Source organism: Muntiacus reevesi, chromosome 1 (assembly GCF_963930625.1).
Source record: "Muntiacus reevesi chromosome 1, mMunRee1.1, whole genome shotgun sequence".
NCBI classification, from domain to species: domain Eukaryota; kingdom Metazoa; phylum Chordata; class Mammalia; order Artiodactyla; family Cervidae; genus Muntiacus; species Muntiacus reevesi.
In genome coordinates, this window is record NC_089249.1 from 201,802,232 (window position 1) to 201,817,949 (window position 15,718).

The following is a 15,718-nucleotide window of genomic DNA, read 5'->3' on the forward strand; positions in this document are numbered from 1 at the left end:
TCAGGATTGAAAAACATTTATTGAATCAAAATCAAATACTTTATTATCTACAAGCCAACACTGAACTTACTTTATTCAAGAATGAACACAATGTACAAAAACAGTATGCTTATATTATAAAAATATGTCAATTTTATCTCCTGGGTGCTGAGCAGAAGTCATTTTAAACAAAATCAAGGCAAACTTGCTTTCTATAATAGAACTGCTATAATTTAATAACAAAAGTGAAAGCTAATATATACTCACAAAGTATCTTTAAAGGCCCACTGATAATGCTGCATCGGAAATGCTGAACCCAGTCAGCATAGTTCACATTTCCGCTCTATGCTCATTGGCACCACTTCACGCCTACATCACAGGAAAGCACCTCTTTTAAGAATGCATGTCATTAGTTAACAGTTGTTAGCACATGTTTCAGCAAAATATTAACAGTCAATTCTATTTAGTTAGCTTCAATTTTTAAATGAGACACACTGTTATCGGGAGCAAATGACATCCCAAGGTTTAAAAACCCACTTATCAACGGGGGAAAGTGGACTCCCTAAAAAAACCTGTGTCCAAGGTTAGTATCTTAAAATTCTTGGTAATTTTATTTCTTGAGTCATTATTGGCACCTTTCTTGGCATGTGTTCCTGCACACAGTGTGGCTGCTTGTGCCTGTCAGAGGCAACTGCAGAACAATTAGAGGCTGAAGAGAGCAGCCTTTGGCTTACCATGGAGACACGCTCCAGTGCTCACTGGAGAATTTGGTCCTTGGAGAATCAGGAAAGCGAGCGATTGAGAAAAATAATAAAGTCAAATCATGATGTAGGGAAAAGGGACCAGGGCTCCCTGTACTGTTCTAGGAGTTACACAATTATAAACTCTGTACTAAAGTCACAATAGAAGTAGACTAGCATTTTCACTGACACCACCAAACAAGCCATCTTCTTTAAAGAGCGTGCACACCGCAGCGTCCCCGTCAGGACCCTGCCTGCCGAGCAGAACGACAGTGGTCAAGCAAAATCCAGAATGGAGTATCAACACAATTAATGACATCAAATGAATTCAAGTTTAGAAATTATTAAATTGCAAAATGCCTACTCTGATTGCTAAGCATAAATGTTTTTTGTTGACAGATTCTCTGAGATTGACACCTATGAAGATCAAAACTGCAGAACTAAAGGACTGAATAATCTAGTGCCTGCAATATAGGATAACTTAAAAGAACTGGAGGAAGAAATCCTGCCATGTTGTGCCTCTATAAACCCAGTATTTATTCACTTACCTATTTAATAAGAACTTGTGATTAAGGTGAAGAGAACAGATCTAGATCTCTCTCTGCAGTTACCTAATTCCTTACTGTTTTCTTCCAGTCTAAACTAGACATAGGATTTTAAATTTCTAATGGAAACCAAACCACTACCAGGCTTAGCACTACACCCTTAGGTGGAAGGAGGAGCATTTATAGATACACAATTTGTGAAGAACACTTTGAAGCGCAAGGATTCTTGGCAATACCTTAAATCACCATGCAGGTTGTTCTCACAGGCAACAACACAGCCAGATCAACCGCTGCTCCTGGCAACTTCCACTGTCCCAAAATGTGAACATGGAGAGGCCAATGACTCCAGAGTCCATGCTTAGAAGTAGAGGCTAAGCAGCTCAACAGACTGCTACTGGAAGCCAACTGGATACCACAGTATTAAACATAAACAACTAAAAACGGAGACCGAGCACACACAGAAATGAAAAGCTACTAAGAACATGACGCTCAGAGTCAGGCTGGATGAGGGGATTACCACACACTCGATAGATAACCACACTTGTTTACAATCCCAGGTCCTTGCTCGCAAATAAATAGATCGAACATTTACAACAGAATGAATGCCTTATGAATGCAAGCTTTTCTTTTATTATAATTCTAACTAAATAAAAGTTATACTTCTAAAATAAGCTACAAGTTGCCTTTTTCTGTGAAACTGATGTGACTTGGTGCCACAGCTCACCTTTCTCTAATAGCAGCAGTATCATCCACCCATGGCAAGCCAGGAACTGTCCGTCTCTGGCATCCTGTGGGGTCCCACACAAGCAACTTCATAAAGCATGCAGACACTACTCTGCTGCAGTTTCATATGAACAGAAATGATCATTGTGCTTACGGGTCGCATACCTTCCAAAATATACATAAATGATGACAAATTAACAAATAAAAGCAGGTCTTTGCTTACCAATAAAATCAATAAGGCAGAGGGGTTGAAGGTGGAAAGAAAAATGTGGGGGAAGAATGCAAAACAGTGCTAGCATTCACAAAAAAAGATCATGCTAAAATCAGATCCATATTCATAAAAATCAAGAATTAAACCACAATCCAAAGAACTCTGTCCATGAGTCCAAAGGCATGCATGCCAGCTGAAGGAAATGCAGGATTCTTCTGACAAGTTTCTTCAGAGCAGAACAGGAACGTGTCACTGGAGCAATCACAACAGGGTGAACAAGACACCATCGCACTTTATTTTTTTGTAATTGAAAAGGAAAGAAAAGCAACCATGACCAAAAAAAAAAATTAACAGTAGGAACGAAACAGAAATTCACAATAACCTATAAAACCAAAAGAAAAAACCAAATTATTTTTATACTTTAGGAGTTTCATGCTTCCGTTTAGAAGTTGTCTTTTAAATTTGAAAAGTTTATTATGAAAGATTTACCCATAATGGTGTTAAATATAAAATTACTTCACCACACATGGGATTTCACACAATATCAGTACTCAGTAACTTCATGTTTAAAGGACACATAAGAGATACCTTGTCACTAGAACCTCAGTCAGAGGCTCCCCCAGAACAAGATGTCTGAAAGCATTTAAAGTTTCTCATAAGGAAAACAACAATCTGAAAGTAATACCCAAATGCTGTAACTGACTATGAACAAACTATTTTTGCCTTTTCTAGTAAGTTCACTTTTTTTTTTAATAAGACTTTTATTTTTTGAACAGGAGTCTGAACTAAGCCTCTCCTTGTCAGTGGCCATGGGGCTCTGAGGTACTCACCGAGAAGTCCGGGGCTATCCTGCCTTTGTGTCCACCAGCTGCATCTGCACGTTGGCGGCCATGCCACCCCCGTAGCCTCCCTTGGACTGCATCTGGTTCTGAATGGAGCTGACCTGAGACGAGAAAGGAAACGAATAGGTCAGCAACTAGGGCCACTGCAACCAGTCAATTCTTTTAACAGTCTGGCTGGGCTGTTTTTCCCTGAAGGGTACTTTTTATAGAAAAAATATATATATATCTAAATATATATCTTTTTATAGACTTAGAAATTGTTTTTCATTATATGGTGAGTGCTAAGCTGGTGGCTGAACCATTCTTTTTCTTTTTTTCTTTTGCCAAAACAGCCCCTACTCTACTTCCCTATTACAAAAAAAACTTTTGTAGTTCACAAGGTACATTTCAAAACCAGTCAAAAGGATAAAGATGAATTCAACTTTGTTCCTCAACCACCTTAATTTACAACCATCTCGCATATGCAATCACCTCAATTTCTTGGATTAGAATCCGAAAAATAAAGTAGGAAACTGAACCAAAGATAAAGTCCATGTGGTAAAATTTACATAGTATAGTATTGTATGCATGCTAAAAATGATTTTGGTCGTGTCCTACTCTCTGCAGTGCTATGGACTGTAGCCCGCCAGGCTCCTCTGTCCATGGGGATTCTCCAGGCAAGAATACTGGAGTGGGTTGCCATGCCCTCCTCCAGGGGAATCTTCCCAACCCAAGGATCGAACCTACATGTCTTACGAATCTCCTGCACTGACCTGTGGGTTCTTTACTACTGGTGCTACCTGTGAAGCTCTAATTATAGTCAGTAAAATTAATAAAATGAAGAAGTGTAAGAATTCAAATGAGAATTCAAAGACTTGGAATATTCAAAGAAGTTTAGCCAGAGGCCACACCCCAAGAGCCAAGTCTGCATATTAAGAAACTGAATAGTATACCCTTTTCTCCTATGAGCCCAGGGGAATCATTCTCTTCAGCTTTTATCATGATTAGAGCCCCTGAACTTTATTTGACTTATCCTCTGCTGGGCCTATGATGTCTCCTTAACACACTGGGGGATTTGTGCAGAAACCTGTGGCCAGCAATTGGTTATGTAAGAGAAGACTGAAACATCTCTAGTCAGTAATGAGTTAACACCCTCAGAACAGGCTGCTCCCAGGTTGACAGAATCACTTCCAAATACGACATCATGTAACCCTCACAACAGTGTCAGGAGGAAGCAGCTAAGAGTGCACCTGTGGAAGCCTAGGCATTCTCCCCTCAACCCTGATAAAGGCAGAACCCCAGGCCTGCACACTCCTTTTACCTGTGACCGTGCTGTGTGGCCCCAGGTATGCCATATACCCTCCAGGACTTCACACCCCTCGATACAGCCCTGCCCGGCAGAGGGACAGGACCCTGCTCCACCCACCAGGGGGCTTCCACAAGCCTCAGGACCACTCGGGGAAGGCACTACAAGAGGAGGAACCATGATCCTGCAGCCAGCATAAAGGAGTTCATAAACAGACAAAATGAGATGGCAGAGAAATGTGCAGAGAAATGTTTCGGATGAAGGAACAAGATAAAAACTCACAAGAAACAACTAAATGAAGAGACAACTACAAAAAAAAAAAAGAACTTAGAGTAATGATGGTTAAAATGGCCCAAGATCTTCGAAGAAGAATGAGGCACAGATTGAGAACTTACAAGAGATGTTTAACAAAGAGTTACAAGATGTAAAGAACAAAGAGATACCAACAATACAATACCTGGAATGAAAAATACACTAGAAGGAATCAACGGCAGAATAAATGAGGCATAAAAAATAAACAGCTGGAAACAGAATGGTAGGAATCACTGTTAAGGAACAGACCAAAGAGAAAACAATGGAAGGAAACAAGGACGGTCTCAGATACCTCTGGGACATTAGACACACCAACATGTACATCATAGGGGTGCTAGAAGGAGAAGACAGAAACGGCCTGAGAAAATATCCAAAGAGGTTATAGCTGAAAACTTCCCTGACGTGAGGAAGGAAACACTCAATCTAGGATGTGCAGAGTTGCTCACAGAAGATGAACTCAAGGAGGGACACACTGATCAAACTGACAAAAGATAAAGAAAAAATATCAACAGCAATAAGGAAGGACAACACGTAATATACAAGGAAATCCCCATAAATTTATCAGCTGATTCTTCCATATAAACTGCAGACCAGAGGGAGTAGCATTATATAGTCAAAGTAATGAAAGACAGAGATGGAAAATCTCTATACAGTCAGCAAAAGCAAGACCGGGAGCTGACTGTGGCTCAGATCATTAACTCCTGATTGCAAAATTCATGCTTAAATTGAAGAAAGTAGGGAAAACCTAGGTCATTCAGGTATGACCTAAATCAAATCCCTTAGATTATACAATAGAAGTGACAAATAGATCTGACAGAGTGCCTGAAGAACTATGGATGGAGGTTTGTAACACCATACACAGGAGGCAGCCATGATCAAAACTATCCCCAAGAAAAAGAAATGCAACAAGGCAAAATGGTTGTCTAAGGAGACCTTAGGCCCAATCATGAGTATGAAAATGAAATGGCGATTAGAAAATGTCCAACAAACGGAAGTCCAGGATCTGATGGCTTCACAGACTAACTACATCACATGTTGAGAAATGTTGAGAAAAGAGTTAACACCTATCCTTCTGAAACTCCTTCCAAAAGACTGAAGAGGAAATATTCCCTAGGTAATTTTATGAGGTCAACTTCACCCTAATACCAAAACCAGACAAAGATATCACCAAAAAAAAAAAAAAGGAAAGAAAATTATAGGCCAATATCACTGATGAACAAAGATACAAAAATACTCCCAACTGTATATTAAAAGGATCATACACTATGATCAAGTGACATTTATCCCAGGGTTGTAAGAATTTTTAAGTATCTGTAAATCTATGTCACAATCCATTGTCACATTTATTCAACATAGTTTCAGAAGTCCTAGCCATGACAATCAGAGAAGAAAAAGAAATAAAAGGAATCCAAACTGGAAAACAAGTAAGACTGTCACTGTTTGCAGAGGATATGATACATGATACATAGAAAATCCTAAAGATGCCACCAGAAAACTACTAGAGCTAATCAATGAATTCAGTAAGTTGCAGTGTACAAACTCAGCACACAGAAATCTTTTTCATGTATGACAAAACCCACTGAAAAATTTAAAAAAAAAAATTTTAAAAAAATAAATAAATAAAAATAAAGAGGGGAAAAAAAAAAAAGAAATCTTTTTCATTCCCATACACTAACAACGAAGACCAAAAAGAGAAATTAAGGAAAGAATCTCATTTACCAACACATCAAAAACAAAAAACCCAGGAATAAGTCCACCTAAGGAGAAAAAAGACCTCTACTCTGAAAACTATAAGATGTTGATGAAAGAAATCAGAGATGACAGAGACAGCAGGATATACACCATGTCCTTGGATTGGAAGAATCAGTACTGTCAAAATGAGAATACTACCCAAGGCAATCTACATATTTGATTTGATTCCTATTAAATTGGCAATGTCATTTTTCACAGAACTAGAAGAAAAAGTTATTAAATTTATATGGATACAGGAAAGACCCCAAATAGCCACAGCAATCCTGAGAAAGAAAATCAAAGCTGGAAGAAACAGGTTCCCTGACTTCAGACTATACTATAAAGCAACAGTTATCAAAGTAGTATGGTACCAGCACAGAAACGCAGATCAATGGAACAGGATAGAAAGCCGGAAATAAATTCACCCATCTATGGCCACCTAATCCATCACAAAAGGAGGCAAGAGTATACACCGGAGAAGAGACAGTCTCTTCAGTAAGCAGTGCTGGAAAAACTGGACAGCTACACATAAAAGAATGAAGTAAGAACACTCCCTAACACTGTTCACAAAAATAAACTGGAAATGGGTCAAAGACTTAAATGTAATAAGGCCAAACCCTATAAAAGTCTTAGAAGAAAAGATAGAACACGGACATAAATTGCAGCAAGATCTGTTTGAATCCACCTTCTAAAGAAAATAAATGAACGGTACCTAACTAATTAAACTCAAAAACTTCTACACAGCAAAGGAAACCATAAACAAAATGAAAAGACAACGCACAGAATGGGAGAAAATATTTGCAAATGTGGCAACCAACAACTGAATAATTTCCAAAATATACAAACAGCTCATGCAGTTGTATGTCAAAAAAAAAAAAAACAAAAAAAAAAACACCCAATCAAAAAGTGGGCAGAGGACATAAACAGACATTTTTCCAAAGAAGACACACAGATGGCCAAAAAGCACATTTAAAGGTGCTCAACACTGCTAATTATCAGAGAAATGCAAAACTAAACTACAGTGGTGTATCACTTCGTAAGGGTCAGAATGGCCATCATTAGAAAAAGTCACCAAACAATAAATGCTGGAAAGGGACTGGGGGAAAGGGAACCCTCCTCCTGTTTATGGGAATGTAAACTGGTACTGCCACCACAGAGAACAGGATGGAGGTTCCTACTATGTGACCCAGCAGTCCCACTCCTGGGTGGGCATATATCCCGAGAAAACTGTAATACAGAATAAAAATGCCATTTGCAGAAATACGGATGGACTTAAAGAGATTGCCATACTGAGCAAAATAAGAAAGACAAGTGTATGATATCTCACATGCAGAATCTTAAAAAAAAAAATGGTACAAATGAACTTATGTACAAAACAAAGAGTCACAGGTGCAGAAAACAATATTATGGTTACCAAGGGGAAAGCGGGTGAGAAGGATACACTGGGAGGTTGGGACCATATGAAAAATAGATAACTATTAGAAAGAAGGACCTACTGTATAGCACAGGGAATTCTACTCAGTACTCTGCAGTGACCTCTATGGGGAAAGAATCTAAAAGAGTGGGTTTGTGTATGACTTATTTTGCTGTATACCTGAAACTAATACAATGTAAATCAATTATATTCCAATAAAATAATTTTAATAATGAAATAATGCCAGTCACAGCACAATGAAAGGACCTAGAGATTATCATACTAAGTGAAGTCAATCAGAGACAAACATCATCATTCATGTGGAATCTAATTTAAAAAAAAAAGAACTTATTTATAAAACAGAAAGATTGACAGATATCAAAAACAAACTAATGGTTCCCAAAAGGGGAACACAGGAGGAAGGGGTAAATCACATACACTAGTATATATAAGACACATAACCAGCAAGGCCCTACTGTATAGCACAGGGAAGTCTACTCAATATTCCATGATAATCTATATGAGAAAACAATGTAAAAAGAATATGTAGATAACTGAATCACCTCATTCTACACCTGAAACCAACACAATATTGTAAATCAACTATACTCCAAAAATAGAATCCAATGACTTCCAACTGTAATCCTAATTTATTCATTAATACTGTAACTCTGGATGAACTATTTATCTTCTGTGAATATCAGGTTTCCTACTTGTAAGATGATTAAAGATGATACTCTCTCCTAACCATATTACAGGGCTACTTTACTTTCTAGTGAGATGAAAATGCTGGGGTATCTTTTTTATTCTGGCTGAGCTGTATGGCATGTGGAATTGTAATTCCCCAAGCAGAGATGCACCCCATGACCCCTGGCAGTGGAAGAGTGGAGTCTTAACCACTGGACCACCAGGGAAGTCCCAGTGGGGTATTTTCTTACTTTACCAAAACAAAGGCACAAGGTTATCTGCAAACTCTAAAGTGCTCTTAGTATATCCTATCTTAGTTTGTATCAATCAGAAGCATTTTGGAAACAAAGAATGAGAAATCACACTAGATTGCTAGGAGCGGGAGGAATAGAAGGTCATGGCCTAACAGATTCGGAGTGAGGCAGGTTTAAATACATTCTAATTGAAAATAATAAAACATAAAATGCATAGCTTATTTGCATCCAATATGTTTAAGGCGAGAACATGTGATTGGATCTTAAATGGGTAAGTTTTCACTCATTTACTGAAAAATTCACTTATGTGGAACTAACTCCAGTGATACCACATGAGTTACTGCAATATCTATATTCACATGACTAAACAACTAGTTTAGGTAAGAGTATCGTAAAAAAGTAACTAAAATCTACAGGTCTGTTTAAGCAAGCCTGCTCCGCCTGAGGAGGCTGTGGCCCACAGCCCATCAGTTCACTTCCTGCTCCTCTCTGGCAACACCAGGTTTTGTGGCACAAACTTGGATTTTACCGTGGTGCCAAGTAATTTCCTCCTAACACAACATGTTAGCCTAGACTTTATAGGTATCCTAGGCCTATTTACAACAGCACCTTTATATTTTTACATGGTACATTCATAATGCCATGCAGATTCTAAGAAAGACAAATCTGTTTTTCTTCCAAAAGTCAATTATTTAGTTTGAAGCAAAAGAATCTGGATTTCCAGTTAGTAACCCTCATCACTCACATGAAACGTTGGACTGGATAAGTTACAAGCTGGAATCAAGATTACCGGGAAAAATATCAACAACCTCAGGTAAGTGGATGATACCACTCTAATGGCAGAAAGTGAGGAGGAACTAAAGAGCCTCTTGGTGAGCGTGAAGGAGAAGAGTGAAAAAGCTGGCTTAAGACTCAATATTAAAAAAAAAAAAAAAAAAAGATTCAATATAAAAAAAAGTAAGATCATGGCATCCAGTCCCATCACTTCATGGTAAATAGAAGGGGAAAACACGGAAGCAGTGACAGGACAGATTTCCTCTTCTTGGGCTCTTCTGACTCTCGCGACTCCATGGATGGTAGCCCACTAGGCTCCTCTGTCCATTACATTTGCCAGGCAAGAATACTGCAGTGGGTTACCATTTCCTTCTCCAGGGGAATATTCCTGACTCAGGGATCGAACTTGGGTCTCCTGTGTTGCAGGTGGATTCTTTACCGACTGAGCTACAAGGGAAGCTCTTTTTTGCCTACATAGTTAAATTTTTATGAACACAAGTAGGGAAGATGACGTGTTATGAGAAAGAAATTAAAATTCATCAGCTATAATAAATTTGAAACCATTCATTCTATTAATCTTTGTCACAACGACCTTAATATTAACAACGGTTAACAGTCCATTTGGTCTCCTCATTCCACACTGATCAGGAAACAAAGCTACTGAACTGTATTTTAACAGCAACCCGATGCCTCTTACATTTCCACAAAAGCAGCTCAGTGTACTTTTCCTACAGACTTAAAACAAACAAGCTGTTTCCTTTCCAGGAAGCTACAAATGTCATCCCTTCGCTTACCCAGTAACTGCAGTGACAAACTTGTTTGCTGTATCCAGGATACCCATCTACCTATTTCACAAGTCTGTCCTCCTGTTAAGTTTTTTGTGAACACTGCCCAGTAAGTGAGCACACAATGCAGCATGTCTGTTTCTGAAAGCCTTACTGACTCTCTGGTTCTAAACACTTGAGGGAACATTCAGACACACGTGCGTACTTGAGATCTGGGGGGGAAAGCGGCTCTGGATACACGGTCATTTGCTTCAGGGCAAGGATGAGACACAGCCCAGATAAAAACCCCCTCTACTGGTTTCCCATCCAAGTACTAACCAGGCCCGACCCTGCTTAGCTTCCGAGATCAGACGAGATCGGGCGCGTTCAGGGTGGTATGGCCGTAGACCTCTACTGGTTTCTATTACACTACTCTCTATTTCTCTTAGATGCAAATTAGGGAGTAAGAGTTCAACTGAGTATATCTAAAGTCTCTTCTGAAGTTCACTGAAACCTCTATAAAAAAGAGCAAATATGTACAACTTTTAATCCTCTGCTAAGTGCATGAGAACTTATGTTACAGTAATAAATTGTAAGCATTCTAACATCAGATAAAGGCTCATATTTTATAACGTAAATGGGACAAATACATTTGCAAAGGCAACTAACTGAACTTCAGAGAACAAAAAGGAGATTAAATATTACTAAAAAGCTGCCCTCAAAGTTGCTGGGTGGGTGGGTGGGACGGGGGGAATGGTGGCATGAGAATCCATGCGATAGTAACGTCTCTCTGAACTCAAATCCTTTAAAAATTTTAAAGCGGTTTTTCAGAAGAAATGTACCTACTAAGAGTTTAGTACAAACAGAAAAACACATGGCTTGACAAACTAAAGATTTTTTCACTTTCATTTCCTTCTCTTCCATGCTCACATTATGTGTATTAAATATTTGTAACTCAGTGGGCACAGTTCAGTTATTAAGAACCTATGCACTTGCCGGACGCACATATGACACGCCCCAAGGCCCCACCCCCTTGTTCCACCCTTGTACTTACAGAGTTCATCCCACTGAACAGGTCACCTGACCCCACGTGAGCTGTGTGCACGAAGTTTGTGGGCTCTCCAATCATACTTCGGTCAATCCGCCGGCGCCTTTTCTAAAATATAAGGAATAAAAGTTCAGAAAATGGTCTTGTTAACAAAAAACTTATTCTGGTAGATTTATACATTATGCACAAATGATTCTTGTATGAAAAATGCTTTCGCCCACGACAAGAAAATACCTAAATCTTGGTATCACCACAACCATCTCCTACGATGAACTCCCTCAGAGAAATATATGCAAGAAAAACAAAAAAAAATTGGTGAAGTAAAATAATATTTAGAATTTAAAATAGATTATTTGATCGAACTTTGGCCATCCATATATTTGTATAATAACCATTTAAGTCTTATTCTTAAAAAAAATATGTAAAAGTATCATCTGTAACCACTGTTCACAATAAAGAAGACAGTATGGCGTAAGTACTGAATTCTGAGTTCAAACAGAACATCCTACGTCTCATCATTAAACACTGATGCTATTTGATGGTTATTACTTAGATGATAGCCAACTACCCTTTCTTGCTGCAGTCAATCTGTCAGCTAGTGGTACAGGGGAGGTTTGGCTCTAGTCCAGTCACTGATTTCTGGTCTCTTCTGGCTGAAAGTTACAAACAGTCACCCGAGCTGTGCTCACCGCCTCCCCCTCCTTTCTGACACCCACATCCCAGCAGCTTCCCAGGACTTCAGCTACAGGGTGCAGCAGCCCTTGCTCCACCAATACGCCCTCCACAGCACGAGGGACACTTCCTTACTCTGCTGCTGTGTTCAACTGAACCATCCAAGATTTTTCAAGAGATGAAGGTTATTTTAAATCAGACCCAAGTTTTCCATCACTCCTTAGATTCTGTGATCGATTGAAAGAGGCCACAGGCACAGCTGGCTTAGTGTCCTAATGTCAACTCTGGGTAGCCCCATCTTCTTCCCTTTCAACAGAATACTTCTCCTGAAAACGCCACCTGCATCAACACTAACGCAAGTTACAAACTTGTGGAACTAGGTCAGGTTGCCGTTGAACATGGTATTTTATGTCTCCGGCCCCTGAAATGTTGCTCTGCATATGATAAATCCTAAAAACTTACCCAAGTGACAGCTCTTCAGGGCTAGACTGTGATTGTCTATAAAACCACAGAAGTGGCGTGTTCATACATTAATTTTAGAGCTAAAATAGATATTATTTTACTGTCCTCTACCTTTTATTGCCACAGAACCCCAAAAGAAGTCTCAGAGTTCAATAGTGACTCTGGACCATCTCCAGGTTCATTGGTTTTCCCTTCCAGTATTCTGTATGGCATATGGGGATCCCTCTCTAGCTGAACACAAACTTTGCTACAGTGTACAAAAAGTTTCTTGTATTATTTCTTTGATATTTCTCCTTATGTTCTTTGTTTGCTATTTCTAGAGCTTCTGTTATGTGGACATCCGAACGTGCTTGTGTGTCTGAGGAGTGTGGGGGTGAGGAGGAGGGAGAGAGTGTGTGTGTAATTTTCCTAGTTTCATCCATTATTTGCTTCCTTTGTATAGTGTCATTGTATTAAAAAAAAAACTCACTTCATCCCCTATAGGAATCCACATTGCGTTCTTGTAGGCCAGAGAGTAAATATTTTAAGCCTGCAGGCCACACAGTCTGTCAAAACTTTGAGCCCACTCTATTATCACAGTAGGTAAGGAGCTACAAGACAAGCAGACAGCAGGTGAGAATAGCAGTGTTCGATTTAACTGTTAAGCAAAAAAAGAGTGGCTTGTAAGTTCTGGTTAGTGACCTTAGCCCTAGATTGGAAATTTTTTTCAGTGGTACATACATTATTATTTTTTCCATTATAATTTTGAGGGGAAGCTCTTTGTTTGCAGTTATTTTCTAATCTGAGACTTTCTATTACATGATTTCTCTTTTTCTCTCAAAAATACCTGATTGAATAAATTATCATCTGCAACAACAGGTGTTAAAACTCTATAACAACCTCAGAGTCAACTCACTGGAAAAGAACGTGATGCTAGACAGATGGAGGGCAGGAGGAGAAGGGTGTGACAGAGGGTGAGATGGTTGGATGACATCATCAACTCAATGGACATTAGTTTGATCAAAGGAGATAGTAACAGGGAAGCCTGATATGCTGCAGTCCACAGGATCACCAAGAGTCAGACACGACTGAACAACTCTTAACAGCTAGAAGTAAAATATTCATTCCTTTACTTCCCCAAATTTAATTACTTCGAGCTCCTTTTTAAAGGGTTAAGATTCAATCCATCCCTGGGGCACTGTCCCCTAGGGCTATACAAAGACTTCAGGTTAAAAGGCTTGTCAGCAAGCCAAGTAAGGGTCTAGATCCTGTCTATGTTCTTCAGTCTTCTATTTCTTAGCAAAGCATACCAACTTTCTGCTATCTTTACACAGTGCTACTTAAGGAACCTCACAGACTCCCTGCCCCTGACCACAGATGTGTCGCCTAAAGCCATCCTTCAATGTGGGCAGCCAAGTGCCACCAACGCAGTCTCTTCCACCCTGTTTCCTACTTTCCCCCTAGACTGAGTCTGTCTATCTCTGTCCACCAAATTTAACAAAGTTCCCTTCATACTAATCTCATCTGAGATGTTACAGCACAAGTGCCTAAATGATCCTTGAGAAGCAGTGCTACCTTCTCTTTTCTAGAATTAAGGAAGGGAAAAGACAATGCAAAAACTAGTTTTGTGCCTATTTTTTTCTCGATAATATACTGCTACATTTCCATTAAACTTGTCTTATTAGAAAGCTATGTTTCTCCAAGCACATCCAAATGCATCTTCACCAGAACAGGACACGAATTTTCTTGACACCTGATCGGGACAAACAGCTGTGGTTTCTTCCCCAGGATGCCCCTTGACTGACAGATAAAGGAGGAGGCTGCCAGGTTCTTGGCACACTCCAGACATAAGCAGACAAAGGGAGATGTCTACAGATGAAGACAACGGTCAACAGTTATATTCCCTGGACTCATGGCATCTACAGGACTGCGGACTTTGTGCAGACCAGCCTGAAGGGGCCACAGCTCCCAAGTTCAGAGGGTGCCGCCTGGCTCAGCCAGAGGGCCCCCTAAAGCAAGCAATGGACTGGCCCATTTCAGAGAATAAGATCCAGTAACACTTCCATATCATTCTTGCCCCATGAATACACGAGACTTCTAATAGTTATGAATCCACATCATCTCCTTCAGAAGGGTGTGTCTGGGCCTTAGCAGGTGGCTACACCAGGCCCATGAATCTACATTACGTGAGTTATTCCAACAGTTGAATTATTTCAGGAAGATGCAGGGAGAAAGGAGTCACCATGGTGTGCTGAGACCACCAGCTATCTCACCCAGAAATGTTTCTTCAAAGATTAATGAACGGATGTGCTTGTAGATCGATATGCTTCTGAAGTAGGTGTAGTAATATGCACTCATCAACAATAACACAACGAGCATGCTGAATGAGAGAGGATGCTCAAGAGGAGACAGCTGAACTGACTCAAAGGACAGGAAGACATCAACATGCTTGTAACATAGCAATTATGTTGGGTGACTAATTTATAATCTGAAAATAATGACTACTCTTTCAACTTGAACTTTACAGAGCTGGGCATCACACTTTTTCCTTTAGACTTTACTTCATGACATCCAGTCTAACCTTGATTTTAGGGTAAAAAAGCAGAAGTTTCAATCCTCCCTTCTTTAAGTCTAGAAGGAGCACAGCTTGTTAAGCAGGGGAATGACATGATCAAAAGGGTTCTAAAAGGCTACCATGATAGCTACAATGGAAGGCAGGGTGGAGGGCACCAAAAGAAAAGTTATTATAATGATGTTGGTTAAAGGAGTTTACTTAATTTCAACTAACAGTAGCAGAAATGGAAAGTGCAGACTGAAGCTAAAATCAAAACCATTTGGTTGTTGATTGGATTTGAGAACTAGTGAAAGGTAAAAGTTATGAAAGATGTACAGATTTCAGATCTGAATACAGGGTATATGACTTACTGGATTAGATAATACTGGGGGAAGAGTCCTGCTGGAAGAATCATACTGGAAGAAGATCAAAGATTCTGCTTAAGCACACTGAATTTGAGACTGCCCCCATGGTCCAGCGGCTGAGACGCCGCACTCCCAATGCAGGAGGCCTGGGCTCCATCCCTGGTCGGGGAACTAGATTCCACAAGCCACAGCTAAGAGTTCCCATGGCACAACTAAAAATCGTGCACACTGCAATGAAGACGGACAATCCCGCATGCCACAACTAAGACCCAGCAGCCAAACAAATAAATGGGGGGAAAAAAGACACACCGAATCTGAAATATCTATGAGAGATTCAAGTGAGGCCTCTCAAATGATACTCAGCATGCCTCACGCTC

General features: G+C 39.7%; 1 protein-coding gene across 6 annotated transcripts in view; it reads right to left on the reverse strand.

The window, feature by feature from the left end:
• The window catches only part of CDC42SE2 (CDC42 small effector 2), a 108,301-nt gene continuing 92,583 nt past the window's right edge, over positions 1–15,718 (reverse strand). For 5 of the 6 annotated variants that reach the window (XM_065918171.1, XM_065918167.1, XM_065918172.1 and 2 more), the window contains 3 exons: positions 11,316–11,417; positions 3,029–3,141; positions 1–2,580 (listed from right to left, as the gene is read on the reverse strand). In XM_065918171.1, coding sequence (XP_065774243.1) covers positions 3,043–3,141; positions 11,316–11,417 — 201 coding nt within the window. In that variant the 3' untranslated portion in view covers positions 1–2,580; positions 3,029–3,042. The remainder of the gene's footprint in view (positions 2,581–3,028; positions 3,142–11,315; positions 11,418–15,718) is intronic. The other variant, XM_065918168.1, reaches the window with a different exon arrangement.